This window comes from Strix aluco, chromosome 1 (genome assembly GCF_031877795.1).
Source record: "Strix aluco isolate bStrAlu1 chromosome 1, bStrAlu1.hap1, whole genome shotgun sequence".
Taxonomy (NCBI): Eukaryota; Metazoa; Chordata; class Aves; order Strigiformes; family Strigidae; genus Strix; species Strix aluco.
In genome coordinates this window covers 125,971,043-125,992,497 of record NC_133931.1, presented here as the reverse complement: position 1 = coordinate 125,992,497, position 21,455 = coordinate 125,971,043, and the positions used below count along the sequence as shown (strand labels likewise).

The 21,455-nt window shown below is 39.0% G+C and overlaps 2 protein-coding genes across 2 annotated transcripts in view; both read left to right on the top strand.

Moving 5' to 3' along the window:
- The window catches only part of LOC141927378 (macrophage mannose receptor 1-like), a 34,453-nt gene extending 20,648 nt beyond the window's left edge, over positions 1-13,805 (top strand). The window contains exons 19-30 of the mRNA XM_074834559.1: positions 168-268; positions 2,281-2,417; positions 3,454-3,568; positions 4,148-4,344; positions 5,565-5,655; positions 7,064-7,296; positions 8,115-8,280; positions 9,448-9,600; positions 10,021-10,137; positions 10,346-10,507; positions 12,562-12,594; positions 13,219-13,805. Of these exons, the coding sequence (XP_074690660.1) occupies positions 168-268; positions 2,281-2,417; positions 3,454-3,568; positions 4,148-4,344; positions 5,565-5,655; positions 7,064-7,296; positions 8,115-8,280; positions 9,448-9,600; positions 10,021-10,137; positions 10,346-10,507; positions 12,562-12,594; positions 13,219-13,388 (1,675 nt within the window). The 3' untranslated portion in view covers positions 13,389-13,805. The remainder of the gene's footprint in view (positions 1-167; positions 269-2,280; positions 2,418-3,453; positions 3,569-4,147; positions 4,345-5,564; positions 5,656-7,063; positions 7,297-8,114; positions 8,281-9,447; positions 9,601-10,020; positions 10,138-10,345; positions 10,508-12,561; positions 12,595-13,218) is intronic.
- Positions 13,806-16,303: 2,498 nt separating this feature from the next.
- The window catches only part of LOC141927337 (macrophage mannose receptor 1-like), a 37,419-nt gene continuing 32,267 nt past the window's right edge, over positions 16,304-21,455 (top strand). The window contains exons 1-3 of the mRNA XM_074834515.1: positions 16,304-16,431; positions 17,663-17,836; positions 18,381-18,542. Coding sequence (XP_074690616.1) covers positions 16,371-16,431; positions 17,663-17,836; positions 18,381-18,542 — 397 coding nt within the window. The 5' untranslated portion in view covers positions 16,304-16,370. The remainder of the gene's footprint in view (positions 16,432-17,662; positions 17,837-18,380; positions 18,543-21,455) is intronic.

Sequence of the window (21,455 nt, the reverse complement as noted above, 5' to 3'; positions counted from 1 at the left end):
TTTACTTAAATTTCTTCAAATTAGAATCATCAGGTAAGGAGAAGAAACAGTCCTTCCAGTTCCCATAAATGCTCATAGACCTTCCTAATTGTGAGATATTAATTAGGATTCTCATCTCACAATTCAAGTGTATTAATTCATAACTATTTGCATATCTTTTCTTTAAGTTGGATAGATGGGACTCCAGTAACCTATGTGGCCTGGGCTCCTAATGAACCTAACTTTGCAAATAATGAGGAAAATTGTGTGGTAATGTTGTCAGAGCAAGGTAAGTAGCAAGCCTAAACTATTAGAGTTTACTTATCTCTGCCTGGATTATAAATGATGCTGTCAAACTTCTGCTGTCAGCCGTTGCGCAATTTTTAAGGCTGTTTTCTGAAATTCCTTTCCAGTGACAATTCAACAAGATGCAGTAACTGGTGTGACCACCAGTTATGGAAGAGTCTATGTCTTAGAATGGGGAGATTTCAGTACCATGTGTAATTTAATGCAGATGTCTCTGTCTGGATTTATAAGATTAATATTGCACTTTTTTACAGGGCTTTTCACCACTTCTCTAAGTAAAAAGTTGAGTGGAGTCTGACTTTATTCCTGTGAACTTAAGAAAAGATTTATGACAGCTACAGGAAATAGGGTGTTGGAGGTACAAACCAATGAGGAGAGGACAGAGACAAGACAAATACATTTAATGACCTAACACTGTCTTACATGCTTATAAGTACTCTTAAATGAAAATATCTTGCAAACTCTGTAGAGCTAATTTTTCCTCTTGGTTGTATTTCTGTAACTAAGCTGAGGCTAATGGGAATTCAGTAATATAAGTTTAAGGAAATAAATCTCTCAATTTGTGTTTTATGAAGAACTTACTCAGTAATCCCACCTGAAATTCTGCCTTTTTGAAGACACCAAGAACAAGATTCATTTTTTTTCAAACATAGGCATCTGGTCTCATTGAGATGCATCCCTCCTCCTTTAGTTGTTGATCCAGAAAGGGGCAGCTATCCCACCAGACCCTGCCATATCTACTGGCTCTGCATAAATGGCTCAGCATTCCTGAGCTTGCCCCAGATGGTGCTAGAAGTTTATATGCAGGCAGCTGAATTGAACCATAAGGGAAGCATTAAGCTTGAGTTGACAATAAAATGTAGCTAATGTGAGCTAGACCACTGAAGTCTCATTATAGTCAAATGGAGATCTCAACTGCACAGCCAGAGCTGCCTGAAGAGTAATTCAGTTTAGCACAGAATTCAGCTGACTACATGTAGCCACCTGAAAAGTCCTAGAGTTTAGCCCACCTGACTGTAAGTTTCCCACAGAAACAGTGCCATATCTGTCAGCTCTCTGCAGATACCCTGCATAGCCTCTCAAGCAGTTCTGTTTAGGCAAATGAATCCAGCCCTAGCTCTCTATTGACTATAAACCTAGTGTATGTCTTGACAACTGAAATGAGGTATTTTAATCCACAAAATGAATCCCTAAATAACATTATATTAACTTGAGATGTTGGCCCCCGGGAGACAGCACATATTTCACAATGTATATTTGAACAGTATATTGTGCCCTTAGATAGATCCAGTATTTTCTCTCTCATCCACTTCTGATCCATTTTCTTTTCAAATTTGCTTGCTGGTGTATTTCCCCTGCTGCCTGCAATGTGATGATGCCATAGCTTGAACAAATCATAAACAGGTATGCATGCTGTGGAGAGCCCTGGATGAGAAGCAGAAGGGTCAGGCAGTCCAAATTAAGCAAAAGGGGCTACAGCTGTGCTGCTATTAGAGCTCCAACTGGCCCATTCAAAGTTGCCATGGTTACTTTGCCTTCAGATCAAGCTGCAGCCTGAAATATAAAATAGAGACTATTCTGTTCTGCTTAAAAAAAAAAAAAAAAAAAAAAAGTAATTGTTTTCTCATCCTGTTTCTCCTGTAATTATCCTACTCAGACTCTTTGATGGATAGGAGTGGGGGAGGGTGGAGAAAGTAGAATGAAGTTAACTAATGACCAGAACATTTCTTCTAAGTCACTGGCCCTTTCTTCCCAGTCCTTTATTCTTTTTCAATTGCTAGAGGGTAGCCCAGTAACTAACAGTGCTGAGCAGTTAAAAGTCCATAAACATCTTCTTTTCGTAAAAAATAGTTCAGTGCATAAATGTAGTGTGTGGCTCTTACCCACTTTTATGGTCTGAACAGTAGAGATTAGCCTCTTTCTAACTCAAAATAAGAATTATTGTTACAAATACTACTATATCTTGACTTGCTTATTCAATCTAATTATTTTTAGGCTTGTGGAATGATGTAAACTGCGGTTCCTCCAATAAATTTGTATGTGAAAAACATAACAGTTCTGTTAATTCAACATTTGCTTCTCCATTGCTTCCTGGAGGATGTCCAGAAAGTTGGCTTTTCTTTAACAACAAGGTATGTCAACAACTACCTTCAGTAAATTGTGTAAAGCAGTGGAACTGAAGAAAAAAACCTGCACAAACATTTTTATGATTATAAAATAAATTTGGAGAGTAATTATCCAGTGAGAACATGCTGGCTAGATGGCTGGGCTTTTTTGGAGGTGATGATAGACATTCAACTTTGCAGAGAAATGCAATAAAAGTAGATATATGTTGAATAAATTTCAGAGAACATAGTTTGCGCAAGCTTAAAATACACTGTTACTGTTGAAGAAAACCCATTCTCCTCCTCCTCTCCTGTTTTACATTTTTATGCTAGAAACTGAAATTTTACCGGTTGATCTTGGGAAAAAAAGCCCTTCAGGTGGAATGACTTAGAGAGGAAGTATTTGAGCGATCCCTTTGGCTTGTACAGGGTTCCCAAAGCTTTGAGTTCAGAAAGATGATGCCAAACTACAATTGTTTTGAGTATAGTTTTAGATTCAGACGTGGTCTGGAAGTCCTCATTGCTGTAACAGAAGAATTTGTACCAATTTGAGTTGAAGCTCCATTTGCCAAAGGTTCTTTAGTCTACTTTGTAGACACTGCTTACTATTGCATCCTCAGAATGTTAGGTCAATGTGTCAAAGGATATTTCATACAGTTTGGCATGATGAACAGTCATAACCACAGTCACTGGAAGCAGGACAAGGCGGAGTAGAGATCATTCCCTACAGCTGTGTCACCCAAAGCCACATTTTCTTGGTTTTAAATGATCCCTCTGTTACTGCAGGAAGCAGGCATGTGAAAATGTGAAAAGGGATTATGTACTTGACATCATTACAATCAGTTCAGATGATACTAGGCTTCTGGATTACACATTGTGCAATGAGAAGGGCGAAGTATCTACCTGTGTAGACACATATACTTTCTACTCTTGAGTTCTGTCACTTATTCTAGCTCTGTTTTCTTTTTCTGGAGAAATTTACATCCGATAGCTAATTGATATTAGTCATATTCAACAGTTCTCATCTTTGCTAGTTTGAATGAAGTTCTTGCTTTTTTTCCAGTGTTTCAAAATATTTGCTTCCAATATAACAGTAAAGCTCATGTGGCATGCTGCACGAGATGCTTGTATCAATTTGGGAGGAAACTTGGCTACCATATCAAATGAACAAGTGCAAGGTACATATATGGGCTCTACTGATAGAAAAAATTATTAATCTGTCACTAAAGAAACTGCTATACTCTCAGAAATAGATTATGGGATTATCTGTTGAAAATTACTTGTTAGCCAGGTCAGTTTATACTTTAACTCCTAAGTGTGAAACAACAGCTAAATTATTGCATATAAGAAATAAGTGTGCATTTTTAGTTCTTTCAATTGCTCTGTTTTCATGAAACTTCCAGTCTGTTTTGAGTGTGGTTGGACAAATCCCTCAAATTGACAGACATTTATATTTTCTGTCTCTCTCAGTGGCAGTAACGATTTGCTGGAGCACTGTATGTGCAGACATAGTGGGGAAGGGGACACTTTCTAATTTGCTCCAGAGCTTTCTTTTACACTATTTTTTCAGCCTTAATGCTTGTGTAACATATGATCCTACAGATGTTTATTTAAACATTTAGTTAAAAGCAGATGGGCTCTGTAGTGGGAAATGTTATCCTTTCAATATGGCCCCAGTTCTGGGCTTTTGCACATTTTTCCTGTTTTGTGTAAGTCATGATGAGCTTCCTTAATGAGAAATCTTTGCTTCCCTCCAGCTTTCCTCTTCTATCATTTAAAGGATGCCACCACTAATGTTTGGGTTGGGATGAATGATATCAACAAAGAGTCCACATTTCTTTGGACAGATGGAAGCACCGTTTCCTACACCAACTGGGTTAATGGTGCACCAGAGCAGAAACAAAGCTTCTTTGACTATTATGACTATGAAACGTTGATGGACGTCACTGTGGAGGTACAAGAAATTTAAGTAACCTGTATATTTTAGGCAGCTAAATGGTTTTCCTAAAAGGGAAGTTACAGGAGCAATAACAAGATGCTGAAACAAGTCCATTTGTAAGCAGAATGGGGCTTAGCAAGTCACCTGATAACAGTTCCATATATACCAAAAATGTTTGGCAGAGGTTCTGTAAAAGAGGGACCTTGTGCTTTCCATCTGACCTATTGCAAAATACCAGTTCTGTAAAACAAGCCCAGAAAGTCATATATTACATCAATCCCCCCACAAACTGCATTACAATAAACATATTAAAGTTGCAACACCAAACATAGAAAAGTTATGATAAACCAAAATTAAGGTTGTTGGTGCAACATTAATTTGTCTATGTATATGTTTCATTCCTGGCTAATGTACTCCCACACAGCTTTATTAGTTTCTGACTGTACAAAAGGATATCTTCAATAAAAGGGCTATTTCTCAGCTGAAATTCAATCTCTTTTCCAAAGGAGGTAAACATGTTGTTTCTGAGGAAATGATAGGCAGCTAGTCACCAGAGATTTTTAACATCTACCACCAGTCAACTTGCTTATGACTAAAACTTGTTTAAATCAACATAAGAAACTTGGATGAAATGCTGGAAGACAGTTGCAACCAGTCTTGAAATCTATGAAGGAAATCTTGAAGCAATTAAACATAAGGAAGTAAAGGGAAAATTTGATTGTTGCTAAAGACATCTGATAGTAATAACTTCATAATGACTACAAACAACTGGTAAAGAGTACTTGTTTTCTGCAAGATAAATCCAGACTAATGTTTTTAATAATAGTTCTTATATTGTATTTCTCATTGACGGAAATGTTTTGAAGCAGTTCTAAATAATTGTAAATCAGAACTGATTTACAATTATATTGATATATTATAGGTACCCTAGTCATTTCTGTAGTCATTAAAGGATCCTTAATAAACATGGGAAGATTATTTTTAGAGGCCTTTCTTTCAGACCTTGACCGGCACCAGTGGAAGCCTTGTTCAAATTTAAGAGGTCACTAATAAATACCAGGTCAAGCTGTTTGGCAGAAATCTAGGAAATTAGAACTAATTACATAGGTGCTCAAAGAGCACTTCTCCTTTCTCCTCTTATCTGCCATCAGACTTGCACTAGGAGCATAGGAGCTTCAGCTCACCAGCAACTGATTGCCTTTTGTAATGGCTGTGTATCTTCCCCTCTCCTTCAGACAGATTGTGTCTTCATCATGAAGTCAGATGGGAAATGGAGAGATGATAGCTGTGACAACGAGAGAGGCTATATTTGCCAAATGAATTCACGTGAGTTCTTTTCAACCCAGTCTCCTAAACAGAAAAAATATCTCAGTTAGATAAGCTGAATATCTAAACTGATGTGATTTCTTTCAACTTTGAGTCTCGTTCTAAGTCTCTCAGGCTTTCAGAGCTCCACCACTCTTAAGGCAGTACTATTTTTAATGTACAATTTGTTCCACAGAAATTGCTGGAGAGGAACCACTATCTCAGTTGGGGTTTTGTACCTAAATCGTGAATAATACTAGAGAATAATAAGTGGAAATGGCCTTCTTCTCAGTTAAATATGAGGCTTTTAGTCACCCTCTTTAAGTGCAGTGTAAAACTATGCTCTTGCAGTGATCCTCCCATACTCCTGGCTGTCTCTGAGCAGGGATTTTAATTCTCTCTTAACATTTCTACTGAATGTCATATGATGTCTACTAAAATGTACAGTCTCTTGGCTGTGTCTTTATTGTAGAAGAATATTGTTTTTTTTTTTTCCACACCAAAATGAGTAATAAATTTTGACTGTCCTGCTGTAGAATTGCCATTATGCACTTCCCTGCTGCCCAGCCATATAATGGGAGTAGAAGAGGCAAAGCATAGATAACAAACCAGTTTTGCCTCACCTTTATTACACCATTAGTAAAAACTATTCCTGGCCACTTCAATCAGCTCCTGAAGTCTGTTCACTCTCAGCATAGCTAACTTGCTTGTAAGAACCCCCCTCCCTGCACAGCAAGCATATAGTTTTAGGGAGGCATTTTTAGTTTGCTTAATCCCAGTTACAGCTCTTCTGAATACATTTACAACCTCAAGGGTGGAAATATACACCGCCTGACTCAAATGTGCAGGCAGCCCTTACAGATAAACTAACGACTTTGAGTCAACAGCAAGTGGTGATCAATTAACATCAAGTATCAAAGTCTCAGGTTGTGACAACAGGGTACAGCAGTAAATGCTTTAAACATCTAGCCCTAAGTCCTCTCCACCAGAGAGAGAGATCTCCACCATTTCAGAGATCTGAAATATGTGTATACTCAGATATCCATATTTAGTCAAAATATCTTAAACCATGGGAACTCAAATATCCAATTTATGAGTCTTAGTCTGCACTAGTCAGACCTCTAGCAAGTATACTCTCTACTTCAGGTCATATAGGATTTCAGTCTGCTTTTTACATAATAATTTTGCTCATGTTTTACAACAAGTTTGGTTTGGACCCTTTTGGGGTTTTTGGTTTGTTTTTGTTTTTATTTTTGTTTGATTTTTTGTTTTGTTTGTTTGTTTGTTTTTATTAACAAATCGTTCATGAGCTTAAATAAAGGCTTTGACTTATTGTTGATACTGGACTTTTTGACCTATTTTTTTATAGCTTCCATGCTAGAGATGAGTGGTATGCTGTAAATTCATGCATTCAGTTTTTCCTCCATAGTTACCACACAGTCTGAAGTACCAACAACAAATCCATCCTCTGGTTTTGCCCGTTATGGTGACAGTAGCTACTCAATCGTCTTATCTGAAATGCAATGGGAAGAGGCCAGAAAAAATTGTCAGGACAAATCTGCAGAACTTGCCAGCATTTCAGATGCCTACATCCATTCATTCCTGTGGATCCAAATGTTGAAATATGGAAAACCTGTATGGATAGGTCTTAACAGCAATATGGTAAGTGCTGGACAGATGGGAGGTGCAGGTTCTTGGTGAGCTCTCCTCCTCTTTATAGACCTGCTGGATGCTCAATTTATAACAGTGCTGAAACAACTCTACTCTGAATGGCTTTATTGTGTATACACATAGATTTCTAGCGGTCCTGTTAGAGTTACCCAAAGACTTTCATGCACTAAATGGAGTGAAGAGTCACAGAAAAGGTTAGGCGGGAAGCAATAGATGAAAGTAGAAGGCTCTAGAAACTGTAACAGAAATAAAGGTGCAGGCTGAGAATCTCAAACCAGGATATGCAGCTGTCGTGAAGCAACTGTTAGCCATTCTGAAAGTCTAACTCTCTGCTATATAGAGAGCTACTTATTATTATATTAATAAAAGTTATTATGAGCATTAGAGAGATAAGATTATTTTGACTGTTTAATGTCAAGTAATCTTTACTTACCAAAAAGCTCCCAGCTTTAATTTAAATAAAGCAGAGCAGAGGGGATGAATGCTCTGTAATTCCTTCTCTTGATATGGGATTTACTAAACGACCTAAGATGGACTCATCTGAGTTTCTTACCATGTTGTAGAAGTCTGTGTTACAGAAAAACCGTCCTGAAAGCAATGCACTGTTGAATACTGTTCATATGTAGTTCTTGTGTAACTCAGAGCACCTGGTGACATTCCCTAGACCAGTGAATGGTGTTTAAAATATCAGAGCAGCACAGGGCTTTTTTTTTTTGTTGTTAAAAAACTCAAATAGACATAGGACACTATATTTATATGTCAGAGCTTTTTATGTAAAAAAACAGTTACCTGAACTTCTTTGTTTTCAGACTGGCAGCTATTACAAATGGACCGATAACTGGAAAACCAGGTACACAAAATGGGCAGCAGGAGAACCAAAAGAGAAAAATGCTTGTGTCTACCTAGATCTTGATGGTACTTGGAAAACAGCACCCTGCAATGAAAGCTACTGTTCAGTTTGTAAGATATCAGATGGTAAGCAAATGAATGTAATAAAGACACATTCCTAACTCCATTGGTCTGTCTAATCCCAGAGACTGCTCTGGCTTGGGCTAAAACCCTCAGAGCAGTATGCTTCAGGATACTGTCAACCTCCCTACAGAGTTTGGAGGTTTGCTATTGGATGATATACGAATTCAGGCATATGAAAGTCTCTTGTGAAATTGATATGACTGCATTGCTTTCACGGTAGTCATAACTTTGCATAAGATGAAGCTCTATCTTTACCTTGTTCTTTCTGACACATGAGCACACTTGAGTTTGTGTGTAATATAAGTAAGTGCTGGGAACGTGCTCTGACTCTGTGGACTGCAGCAACTGGATAAGTTCACACACAGGTGTCACTGAGCCAAAATACAGGCAAGAGTTTCACTCCTGTTCACTATTGCTAGAACTAAAGCAATTCTGATGTAGGTGTAAGAGCCTTGGGAATGTGAATGAAACTTTAACTCTTTGTAGAGGTATGCAGAGGCATGTTTGTTTGTAGATTTTTGTAGAATCGTGTTGTTTTCCCTCCTTGAGGTTTTAAGGCTACATAATACATTCTGTTCCTGATGTGAGATTCAAGATAGATGTTGCCACTTGAAGGTGGCTTCCAAGTTAAACTTCCCAACTGTACATTTGGTCTGCATATGCACTGCAAGAACCACAGACCAATAGAAGTAAATTGGAGTTGTTCACATGATTAGAAACAGACTAATTTGGCAGAGGCATGCTACACTGATGGCTCCTTTGTATAACGTTTCAACATAAAGACACCAAGCAGCCATACAATATGGGACTGTGATATCAATGATTAATTAGCCTACAACAGCTTTCAGCATTGTGAGAATGCAGATTCAAAATCTATATCATCCCTCAGGGTTTGCTTTCCTCACAGTACTGCCAAGGCAGTGGTAGATGCTGCAGGATGTGATTTATTTCCTTGTCCTAAGAAATGTGACCGGAGAAATAAGATGTTTTACACTCTTGACTGCTTGGCTCTCCCTGTTGTCTGAGCTGGGGGCCTATAGGAATAGTCAGGAAATAGAGGTCCAGATAGTTAAAGCTGGGTGGGAGAAATCCCACACTATTTACACACATATCCTACTTCATAGGTTACTCATAATGCAATACCAGTTTCATACCATATGGCTTCTTTAGCTATAGCTCCTACCGACCCTGCTCAGCTGCCCGGAGACTGCCCTGAAGCACCTGAACTCCGAGCTTGGATCCCTTACCGCGGCCACTGCTACTACATCGAAGCATCAGCTGGGACAAGCTGGGCGCTGGCCTCCCTCGAGTGTGCTCGGTTAGGTGAGAGCCTTCATTATCAACTGATCAGATCTGTAATAAAGTTAATACAAAACTCACATAAAAATGTAAAAACATTGTTCTATATATTTTTTAAATTGTTAGATATACTTTATTTACCTACCAAGCTATTCTAAATCTGGCACAATGAAAATAAACTGACACAAGTGACTTTGTGCAGACTTCTGCCCTCCCAGGGGCTGCAGCCCCTGGCTTCTGGGGCACCATCCTGGGGGAAGTGGTGGGGTGCCACGGCCACTAAGCACGTCCAGGTCTCTGTCCTCTGTAAGAAGCAATGGGGAAGCCAACAGAGTAGCGTGCATAACACTTTCAAAAGTTATTGTTTGTACAGACTTGAAAGAGGAAGTCATTCCAGTAATTGCTCATGTAGGTTACAGTTATTTTCTTGGCAATGCCTTTCAGGTGCTACCTTGGTTTCGGTAGAAAACACAGATGAATCTGACTTTCTGATCCATACGATACAACCACTTGGAAATAAAGTAGGAGGTTTCTGGATAGGACTTTACCGAAATGTGGATGGTAATGTCTTACTTTCAATATTTAATTGAAAAATGCTTTGCTAATATGAGAAAATTGAGAATAACTGTAATTTTTACAAAAAAATGACATGGTCTATTGTTCAAAAATGTAGTAGCAACCAGTTTTTCAAGTCATGTGCTGAGCTAAGGAGTTAAAATATCCATGAGAAACATTTTAAATTTTTTTTACTCTGTATGTTGTTCTTTAGGCCAGTGGTTGTGGCTAGATAATGCTGCACTGGACTTTGTCAATTGGGAGGAGAAAGAGTCCAGTGCAGAGCATCACTGTGTTGAAATGACTGCACCATCCGGTTATTGGGACAACACTGATTGCTCTTCTGAAAAAGGATTTATCTGCAAAAAACCCAAAGGTAAGTCCTTAGTGACTCAGGCCTTGGTGACAGAGCAGATCTGTTTACTAGTAACTGTTACAGCCGTCCACCACATGTCTGGAAGTAATTTCAGACAGTTTTATTTGGCATATCTCATTTCTCTAAACATTTGTAGTTGCCTGTTTTTGCAGACTGTGAGCTCTTCGCATCACTGTCTGCACTCGCGTGGGAATATGGTAATGTGCTGTATGCAGCCTAAGTTGAGAAAAACACTTTCAGAAAACTTTTGAATACTGAACACAGGCATTGGTACAGCATCTGTTAAACACTTGTGCAAACTTACAACTTTTCCTGAAACTAAGTATTGTAACAGTTGCTATACCTTTGCAAGGAGGAATTAATTTGAATAATTGAACTTCCTCTCCAAGCTTGTTATACTCAAAAACTATATTACTACTCAGCATCAAAAAGTGGCCTCATATTGGCCCTGATTCAACAACCTTTAAGGCAGTAATATCGCAGGGATACTAAAAGGTCAGCTGTTTGTGTTACAATAATAATATAATATATTAAATAAAAATTAACATTAAATGAGAACTTCAAGTCATTACACAAACTGTCTTACCAGCATTTCTGGAAAATTGCATGCAATATTGTATATACCAGACTAATGTTTCAGAGGTAAAAAACCACATGTAGTATTCCCAAGTGGAGATGCAAAAGTTATAATTGTCTGAAAGAAAACACTATCATTTCATTCTCTTAAGTTAGGTGTTAAAATCAGTCTTACCTAAAAAATGGTAGGTTGTCATCTTTAAACCTTTGTACTTTCTTTTGTAGTAGCTGTGAGATCAGGTTTAATTTTGTATTGTGCATTGTCCCCATTAAATCGTGGGGAACATCTCTGTCCTATGTTGAAAACCTAATTTCCTATGTAAAAAAAAATTTAAGATTCCTTTGTTTGGATGAGAAGTTGAAAGGGTGTTACTTCAATACTAGAGCCATTGCAAGACACAGCAGTTCTCAGAAAAATAATTGAAAATTTGGGGTTAGCTTTTAATCGTTTTCCAAGTGTAGTCTTTAATTAAAAAAAACCAAACTGAAATGTAACAAAGAAACAGTTATCTCCCATGTACGTCTAATTTCCATGCTTAAAACAACACATGCCCATGGCAGTAAATCAGTTAATCCCCATTAAAGATTTACTGAGAACATCCAAATTATATTCCATCCCATATTGTACTAAAATAATAAGGAAGCACTAAAATCCATCCATTGAATCAAAAGATGCTCTCATATGTAACTGTTTCCTGCCTTAGTAGGAGATACTGTTGCTTTGTACCTACTCATTTCACATTTTGCTCTGCTTCCACTTTACATGTTGCCTTTATAGCTTCTCTGGGTAGCAAGTGTGTTTTCAAACTGTGATGTAAAGGATCCAAGAGGAGAAATATTTTCTTGATAATTAAGGGAGTCTTGATTCAGAATATTTTTTCTTATTTTATAAGAATATCCAATATGTTTAATTCTTCTTTTCTGAGTGTCAAAGAGTTTTTACACCCCTTCAACAAAAAAAGATTTTATAAAGGTATTTTTTTGTCTCTTTCTTATGCATAGGCAAATGGAAAGAATACAGCTTTGATTCAGAGGGCATTTTCTAGGGAAGGCATTTAAGAATCTTAAAATTAATTGTAACAGCAGAATCCTTCTGGACACGCAGAGCTTCCTAAAATGTGCTACATTAAATTAATCTCCAAAGATATATACATCATATTCTTATTAAATTAAATTAATCTTTCAGGAAAAACATGAAAAGGTATTTTTGAGTGAATATACAAAACAGTCAGTATTTGAATGTTGGTAGATATAAAACCAATATAACGTTTTATTACAGTTTGGTAATGGTAAATGGCAAGGTAAAAACTTAGTAACGTATTTTTTGTCTCACTGATGTAGCCTTTTATAATAGACATATATGTTATTAATGCAATGGTAATACTTCAGGGGGTTTTGTTCCTGTATAATTTTAGCAAAACTGTCAAACTTATGAATTCTAATGAAGTGTCATATTATTTCTTTGCTATTCATTGAAGTTGAGCCAAGTGGGAGTCCTCTACAGCAAAAAGGTAAGAGCTTTCATGAGAAAATTAACAAAAATCAAAATACAAGATGAACTTAAAATGAGTTTTCCCAAATCACCCCCTTTTAAAGATCAAGTCCTGCTGACAGTTACTGGGATGCGTGGTTATAAATCACTCAGGGTAATCCCATGGTGCCTTTTACATGTACACAAGCACTCACATGCACTTGGTTGACTGGACTGCTGCAGGGCTAACCCTGAGTTGACAAGCTCAGCAGTGACCTGACTTGTGACTTACTGAGAACAGGTACAGAGAGTAGATGTATATGCACATTTCTTCCACAGGCTTTATTGTAAATAATGTAACATAACAATATTGTAAAACTAATTTCCAAATAATTAGTATCCCATATCATATCAAAAGCATCCATTTCCATTAAATTCTTACAAGCATCCACTGCATGCATTGTATATCACTTAATCTAGATCCACTAAAAACATGTTAGCATTAGCAACAGAGGCCTGGCTACTGATCAGCAACAATTCAGGGCTCAGATTTACAGTGAACAAACTCCAAGTTCAGGCAGGAGAGAACATCTCCATGTTTTTCGTGTTGTATGTGGAATAAAAAATTACTAAGGTTTCTCACAGTTACATGCATTCATTTCAGGCAAGGAAAAGAACGAAGAGACTCACTCACCTGTTCATGTCTCTGTTTGGCCACTCATTTTCTTGGCTATTCTCGCTCTTCTTGGAGCTGGCATGTCAGTCTATTTCTACAAGAGAAAAAGACAAAACCAACTATCAACAGATTCTGGCAATGACACACTTCTAAAATAATGTTTCAGTGACTGAAGAATTGGTGAGAATGGGTCCTGTGGCATGTACCAATTCAGAGGAGCAAGTTACTTGCTGAAATTAAAGGATGTATCTGTTAAAAGTCTCTAGTGAGGATATTTCTAATCTTAAATTAGATCCCTTTTCCCTTTTTGCACTGGCAGACTCTTTTGTATCAGGTATATTTTACAAAATCAGTATATTATGGATGTTATAGTTTTGTAACAGTCAAGATGTTCTCAAGTGTATTAGCAAAAACACTAGTGTAAATAACTTGTCAAGAACAAATAAACATACTGAAAAAGTACTATAAAAGTTGACTAGTGAGAATGAATATTCAATAAGGTGTGATTACTGCTTAGAACTGTATTCTGATGATTTTCTGGATGCTGCAAAGAAATAAAAATAAAATCTGCCCAACTCTGTTGCAATCTTGAACTCATTTTGCCCCACAAACTTTACTCCATCAGACCAGCACTTTTATTGTTCCTTATAGTTGTATCCTATTACACTTATAAAATAGTGCTTCATATACTTATCTCAGATAACTTTGGGATAGAAAACGCTGTCATTTTCATCTTCTGCTATGGAAAATACAGTTCATACCAGCAAAGGATATTAAGCTTAGGTGTAGGTTTTGGTCTTTTTTCTGTCTTTTCTTTCTAACAATATGATTGTTAGCTGTAGTATGTTCACCAATGTGAGTTAAAATATTCTCACGCTGCATTCTTCCTTCTTTTTGTTAATGCTTGGAAATAAATAAAGTTTTTAATAGTGTAATTTTCAGCTTCAACCTTCCCTGTGAATCAAATGAGAGGAAAGGGGAAGGGAGGTCCTTCTGTCTGCACAGTAACCCTTTTGCCAATAACAGGGAGGGTTTTTCTTATTGTCACTTTGAATTCAGCTTGAAAAACACCAACTTGACATTTTTAAATGTAAGAAAAAAGAACTCAAAACTAAGGAATGCCGCAGATGATACTGTAGTAGGAATCTGCAAGAAGACTAAGTTTAAGATGCTGGAAAAACAGTAGAAAGCAGTACAAAATAGCATTTAAGTGAGCAGCAAATATAACTTAGACACCAAACACTTTATGGGGAAGAGTGCTTAGCAGATAGCCTCAGCAAACAACCTGCCTTCCCCAGGCTGCACAGGGTCTACTGAGCAAGTTGGAAGGTTAAAAGAAATAATAATAAAAAGTAATTAAGTTTCTTTTCTAGGCACTGGACTCCTGGTTTTTTTTTGGTGTAAATACAATCAAGAATTTAGCACCCTGGTGAGAACAGGTTATTTCACAAGTGAAATTCAACATGCAGGACACTGACACAAAAAGGTTTGTAACCAGCATCAAGCCGGTTGGTCATGTAAAAGGGGCGGCTCTGAAGTGCTCAATTCCTCTTTTAGACTACCCCAGTGTCTGCACTAAACTCCCCTGATCACTCTGCAGCCCTGGGGAGCTGAATCCTCAGAAGCATCCATTTACACAAGAGGGGAACTAAAGCCCAGTTTGAACCAGCGTGCAGCTGGCATTCTGTGATGCAGAGGAGGGAACTAGCAGGAATTGTGTCCTCCAGGTATTTTCCCTTAGGATCCCCTCTGTTGGAGTCATTTCGTGATTTCAGATGTATCCAAAATATGGTTTCACTCAGTAAATTCAGTTTCTATATCTCTCCCACCCCATTGTTTTCTGTGGCGCCACTCAGCTTTACAACTTTGGGCTACTCCTGCAAGACTTGCTCACACTAAGCTCTCCCTGATTGTCACCTGCAAATAGAATAGTTATTATTAAAGTTTATTCAATTCATACTTTTACTGAAATCTAGCCATTATTTTCTGAAAAATTTTTCTCTTTTAATACTTTTTAACAGTCAGCAAGATTAGCTAGTTCTTTCAATAATTTTTCCTAACACCTTATAAATAAAAGCAAAGATAGCTGCTCCTCATATGACATCATCTGTTCAGCTTCTATACATATCTCTCACCACTGACTATTTCACTTCTTGCTTTTTTCGATTTCATTATCATAACTTCTTTTAATTTCACTGATGTAAATAAACAAAAGGAACAGTAGGATTTGTCTGCATGTGAATATTTGCCAGCACAGCTTTGCAGCATAGTTGTACAAGAATTGCCATGCCAATATAAGTCTTCAGACGAACACTTTGTTCACAGATTAAAAGGAGCTTTTCCAATTTAGCTTATGTTTGGCTTTGTCCTGGAACACCTTCATCAGGAATTTCTCAGATAGATGAAAACATCCTTTTGCTTGACAAAAGTATTCCAGGCAAAAGTTTCTCTCCTGCTACAGGGAAGCTTATCACTAGCCTCTAGCATTGAACATTTTCCCTTCTTTCAGATCTTCAACAAGTTATAAACAGCCCAGACTCAAACTGTGATCAAAGGAAGCAGTGTAACAGTGCAGAAAAAAAGCAATATTAGCCCTCAAAGTGAGCAGTAATTGACAATGCAGTGAATACTGTAGGTCCTGTAAAATTTGTTCTCTTTTCTCTAGATATGTAGATATAGAGATGTACTGAACCACTGGGGTTTTGTCTCTCTTTATTCCTGAGATGTAAGGGTTAAAGCAGAGGTTTTTTTAAGTCAATGATATTTCACTGCAGGTTTCTTGTCACCAATTCTCAAGTTGCTTTTTTAGATATCTGTCCTGTGCAGCACCCCAACAACTGATCCGTATATAATACTAGCAAAGTTCCAGAAAAAGACAAATGTCACCACCTCTAGTTACAAGGATGAAGACTTCAGTTTTGGAAGTCACTCGCTCTTCAGAGAGCAGTGTTTGCAATGTGCACTCTAGTTATTTCAAAATATCATGTGACAGGATATTTCCTTATTTAGAGTACAGAGCTTTATCCATCAAGCCTTTGACACAGAGGACCTGTTACTATCCTCACTCAGAAGGATTTTATATACTGCCAAACTTATAGTTCAACTTTTGGTAGAGAAATGAAAAGCAAGTTACATTTGCAATGAGTTTCTTCAGGTTCCTAGTTGTTCTTTCCCTCGTGCATGGTTCATTACAGTCACTGGGTAAGTTTTCTGTTGGTTTTGTGTTAAACTAGATATGAAAATGCTTTTCCTTGGGCAGCTTTACAGTTTTAATGCATAGACTGATTATTTTGTATTTGTTAACAGATTCCATACACGATCTAAAGGGTATATTTGGTATTATCCTGGCAGTTCTTGATTCACAGAATAAAAGAGGGGAGATGTAGGGATGTTGGGAGAAATGGAGGTAATAAGAGCAGAGTCTTTAAACCGGAATTTCTTTCTGTGGGAATATTAAATCAGGTGGCACTGTATGGGAGGGCGATGAGAGATGAGGAAGCATGGAGCATTTACCTTCCCCGTCACATCCATTGTGCAGTGATCAGTCAAAAGGTTTTAGAGTCATGTTTTCATGATAGCTGTGCAAGTTTCTCTTTTTGCTCCAAGACATGAGGTATGAGAAAGAAGAACTGGCTCCTCCCCTTCAGTCTGACCAAATTAGAAGAACAGTTGTAGTCTGAAGACGTAAATCACTCATTTGGTATAGCTATAGAGAGAAACGGTAAAGCAGTAATGTATGTAGAACTGGGCAGAAGAATGTTTTTGCATGAATGTGAGATTGAGAGTGTATAACAGAAATTTCAGGATAAAAGAATGCTCCCATAATACTGTGATAGCTTAAAAAGATGAAGCACTGCCTATCTTATTCATCAGTTGAGGGTAAATCTGCATGACCTCTCCAAGTGCAGAAATGTGCAATTGAAACCTAAAATTTTTACTGTGTAAATATGCTCATGACAACTTGATCATGATCTGTATTCTCTCTGCTCAGCTATCCTTTTACTTTAAACAATTAATGAAAAGATGGAGTGATAAAGCAAACCTATTGAGGCGTACAGAACACAACAATGCAGTGAACTAGTCTGTGATCTTCTTGTGGTTTTTCTGTTGTCAGAAACCACAACTTAGCAACTTATCATCACAGAATTTGACTTTCCTACAAGACCTATATATCAAACTCTAAACACAGTATTTAAACCCCAAAATTTATTAAAACATATTATTTAAAATCTCTAGCTACACAAGGGGGAAAAATGATAAAAATTAGTTAAAAAAAGATGATGCAATCTCTCAATTTAGATAGACAGATATACTGATAGATAGTTAGATCCATTATCAGAAAGTCATATTTATGATTTTATGATTATTTTCATTTGTTCTCTTAACCCTTTCTTTATTTTCATTTGTTCTCTTAACCCTTTCTTCCCCCTAGATACCTTTACATTACAAGGAAATGCCAATGGACAGCCATGTGTTTTCCCTTTCAAATACGAAGGCAAACAGTACAATGAGTGCACAGATGCTGGTAGGTCAGATGGCTGGCTCTGGTGTGCGACAACTGCAGACTTTGATGCTGATAAACGGTATGGATTTTGCCCACTAATAAGTGAGTCCTGCATTTTATTTATTTAATTGTCATGAAACATAGACTGTTTTTATAGCTCCTCAAGCTGTCAAGGGCCAGGTTCTGCCATTTTTGAAAAACTGCTTCTCTTGATGATGAACTAAGAGGCAGTTCCTGCCCCACAGGGATGAAGATCCTCCAGGGTCATAGTTCACCTACACGCTTACTTTCCTCCTCTGACATCACCCTGCAGTCTCTTTTTTCAATCAACAAATATGTCTGGTTTATATAGGTATGATTTACATTTTGTGTAAAAGAAAATCTAAAAGCAAATATTGGAAACCCATTCACTCCCTTCTAAAAACTTATAAATTTAAAATAATATTTTTAATTTAAAAAAATTACACTTTTTAAAAAATTGATGCCTAATCTGATTTCAATTTTTCTGGTACTTTAAAGTTGATGATAGCATACATTTAATACTGTGCATTTTTAGAGATTTCGCATCATTACATACTTCACTGGCTTTTAGTTGGTGCAATGTCAATCCTCTAACAGCCGTGCTCTATGTCACTTCTTCTTCCAGATGACACAGAAAGATTTTGGATGGAAGATGTCTCAACTGGCATTCACTATCAGATAAACTCAGAATCAGCTCTAACATGGCACCAAGCAAGGAAAAGCTGTCAGCAGCAAGACGCAGAACTCTTAAGCATCACAGAGATTCATGAGCAAGCATATATAGGAGGTAAAATGATAGAGAACAAGACCTTAAAATATGCTGCCCCAGACGTTTAGATGATGAAGTTGGCTACCTTGTCTTCTGTCTCAGCAAAGAAGGCAGAATGTCAGGGGTGGTTCAGCAGCTGCCAAAAGGGAGATTGTCTGAACGGCCCTTCTACTAGCCGGTGTTTTTTTATGAAGGGTTGGTCCCAAACCTCTATAGGGGGGAAAATGACCCCATCCCACCGTTGGGCTCCAGGTGGGAGCTACTGCATCTTCTAGAGCCTGTCTGAAGGGGAGGGTTTTCTCTGCTTGCCTTCACGATGGTGCACTTATTCCTGAGCAGGGCTATGGTCTGGTCCTCAAATTTATCTTTTTCCTCTGTGTTTCAAGGATTATTAATCTTCTAGGAGAACATATGATAATGATCTCTTATAGACCCATAGCATGGTTTGGGTTGGAAGGGACCTTAAAGATCATCTCGTTCCAACCCCACAGGCAGGGTCACCTTCCACTAGACCAGGTTGCTCAGAGCCCTGTCCAACCTGGCCTTGAACACTTCCAGGGAGGGGGCATTCACAACTTCTCTGGGCAACTTGTTCCAGGGTCTCACCACCCTCATAGGAAAGAATTTCTTCCTTCTATCTAATCTAAATCTACCCTCTTTCAGTTTAAAACCATTACCCCTTGTCCTATCACTACACTCCCTGATAAGGAGTCCCTCCCTGTCTTTCTTGTAGGCCCCTTTTAAGTACTGGAAGGCCACAATAAGGTCTCCCCGGAGCCTTTTCTTCTCCAGGCTGCACAACACCAGCTCTCTCAGCCTGTCCTCACAGGGGAGGTGCTCCAGCCCCTGATCATCTTTGTTGCCTTCCTTTGGACCCACTTGAGCTGGTCCATGTCTTTCTTGACCCATGTCTCTGGGGCCTCCTGTCTCTACTGGGGGCCCCAGAGCTGGACACAGCACTGCAGGTGGGGTCTCATGAGAGACGAGTAGAGGGGGAGAATTCCCTCCCTCAACCTGCTGCCCACACTTCTCTTGATGCAGCCCAGGATGCAGTTGGCTTTCTGGGCTCTGAGTGCACATTGCTGGCTCATAGTCAGTTTTCCATCCACCAATACACTCAAGTCCTTCTCCACGGGGCTGCTCTCAATCTCTTCATCCCCCAGCCTACCCACTGGGTTGCCCTGACCAGGGTGCAGGACCTTGCCCTTGGCTGTGTTGAACTTCATGAGGTTCTCACAGGCCCACCTCTTCAGCCTGTCCAGGTCCCTCTGGATGGCATCCCTTCCCTCCAGTGTGTCAACCGCACCACACAGCTTGGTGTCATCACCAAACTTGCTGTGGGTGCACTTAATTCCACTGTCCACATCACCAACAAAGATGTTAAACAACACTGCTTCCAATACCAACACCTGAGGAATGTCACTCGTCACTGCTCTCCACTTGGACATCGTACCGTTGACCATAACTATTCAAGTGCAACCATCCAGCCAATTCCTTATCCACTGAGTGGTCCATCCATAAAATCCATATGTCTTCAATTTAGAGACACAAATGTCATTCATGAATCCAGGCAGATGACGTCAGTTGATCTTCCCTTATCCATCAGTGCTGTAACCCCATCATAGAAGGCCACCAAATTTGTCAGGCACGATTTGCCCTTAGTGAAGCCACATTGGCTGTCACCAATCACCTCTTTATTTTCCATGAGTCCTAGTATAGGTTCCAGGAGGATCCACTCCATGATCTTGTCAGGCACAGGCGTGAGACTGTCTGGCCTGTAGTTCCCTGGGTCTTCCTTTTTTCCCTTTTTAAAAATGGAGGTAATGCTTCCCCTTTGCCAGTCAGTGGGAACTTCACCAGATTGCCATGATTTCTCAAATAAGATGGCAGTGGCTTAGCCACTCTATCTGCCAGTTTCTTCAGGACCTATGGATGCATCTCATCAGGTCCCATGGACTTGTGCACTTGTGATCTTCTCCTACAGTGGGTGGTTCTTCCTTCTCCCAGTTCCTGCCTTTACCTTATGTGTTGGGCAGTGTGGCTGGAGCATTTGTCAGTGAAGACTGAGGCAAAAAAGTTATTGAGTACCTTGGCCTTCTCCATATCTCAGGTAACCAGGTCTCCTGTTTCATTCTGGAGAGGGCACACATTTTCTTTAGTCTTCCTTTTATCATCAATGTACCTACAGAAGCTTTTCCTGTTGCCTTTGATGTCCCTGGCCAGATTTAATTCTATCAGGGCTTTGGCCTTCCTCACCTGATCCCTGACTGCTCAGACAATTTCTCTGTATTCCTCCCAGTCTACCTGTCCTTGCTTCCACCCTCTGTAGGTTTCCTTTTTGTGTTTGAACTTGTCCAGAAGCTCCTTGTTCATCTATGCATGCTTCCTGGTGTTTTTACCTGACTTCTTCTTTGTCAGGATGCATCGCTCCTGAGACTTAAGGAGGTCATCCTTGAATATTAACCAGCTTTCTTGGGCCCCTTTTCCCTCCAGGGCTTTACGCATGCTACTCTGCCAAGCAGATCCCTGAAGAGGCCAAGGTCTGCTCTCCTGAAGTCCAGGGTAGCGATCTTGCTGTGCACACTCCTCACTGCCCTAAAGATCTTGAACTCCACCATTCCATGGTCACTACAGCCAAGGCTGCCCTTGAGCTTCACATTCCCCACCAGCCCCTTCTTGTTGTGAGAACAAGGTCCAGCATAGCCCCTCTCCTCACTGGCTCCTCTATAACTTGGAGAAGGAACCTCCTGGATTGCTTGTGCCCTGCTGAGTTGTTCCTCCAACAGATACTGGGGTGGCTGAAGTGCCCCATGAGGACCAGGGCGTGTGAATGTGAGGCTGCTCCTATCTGTCTATAGAGGGCCTCATCCGCTCGGTCTTCCTTGTCAGGTGACCTGTGGCAGACCCCCACTATAACGTCTCCTGTCCCTG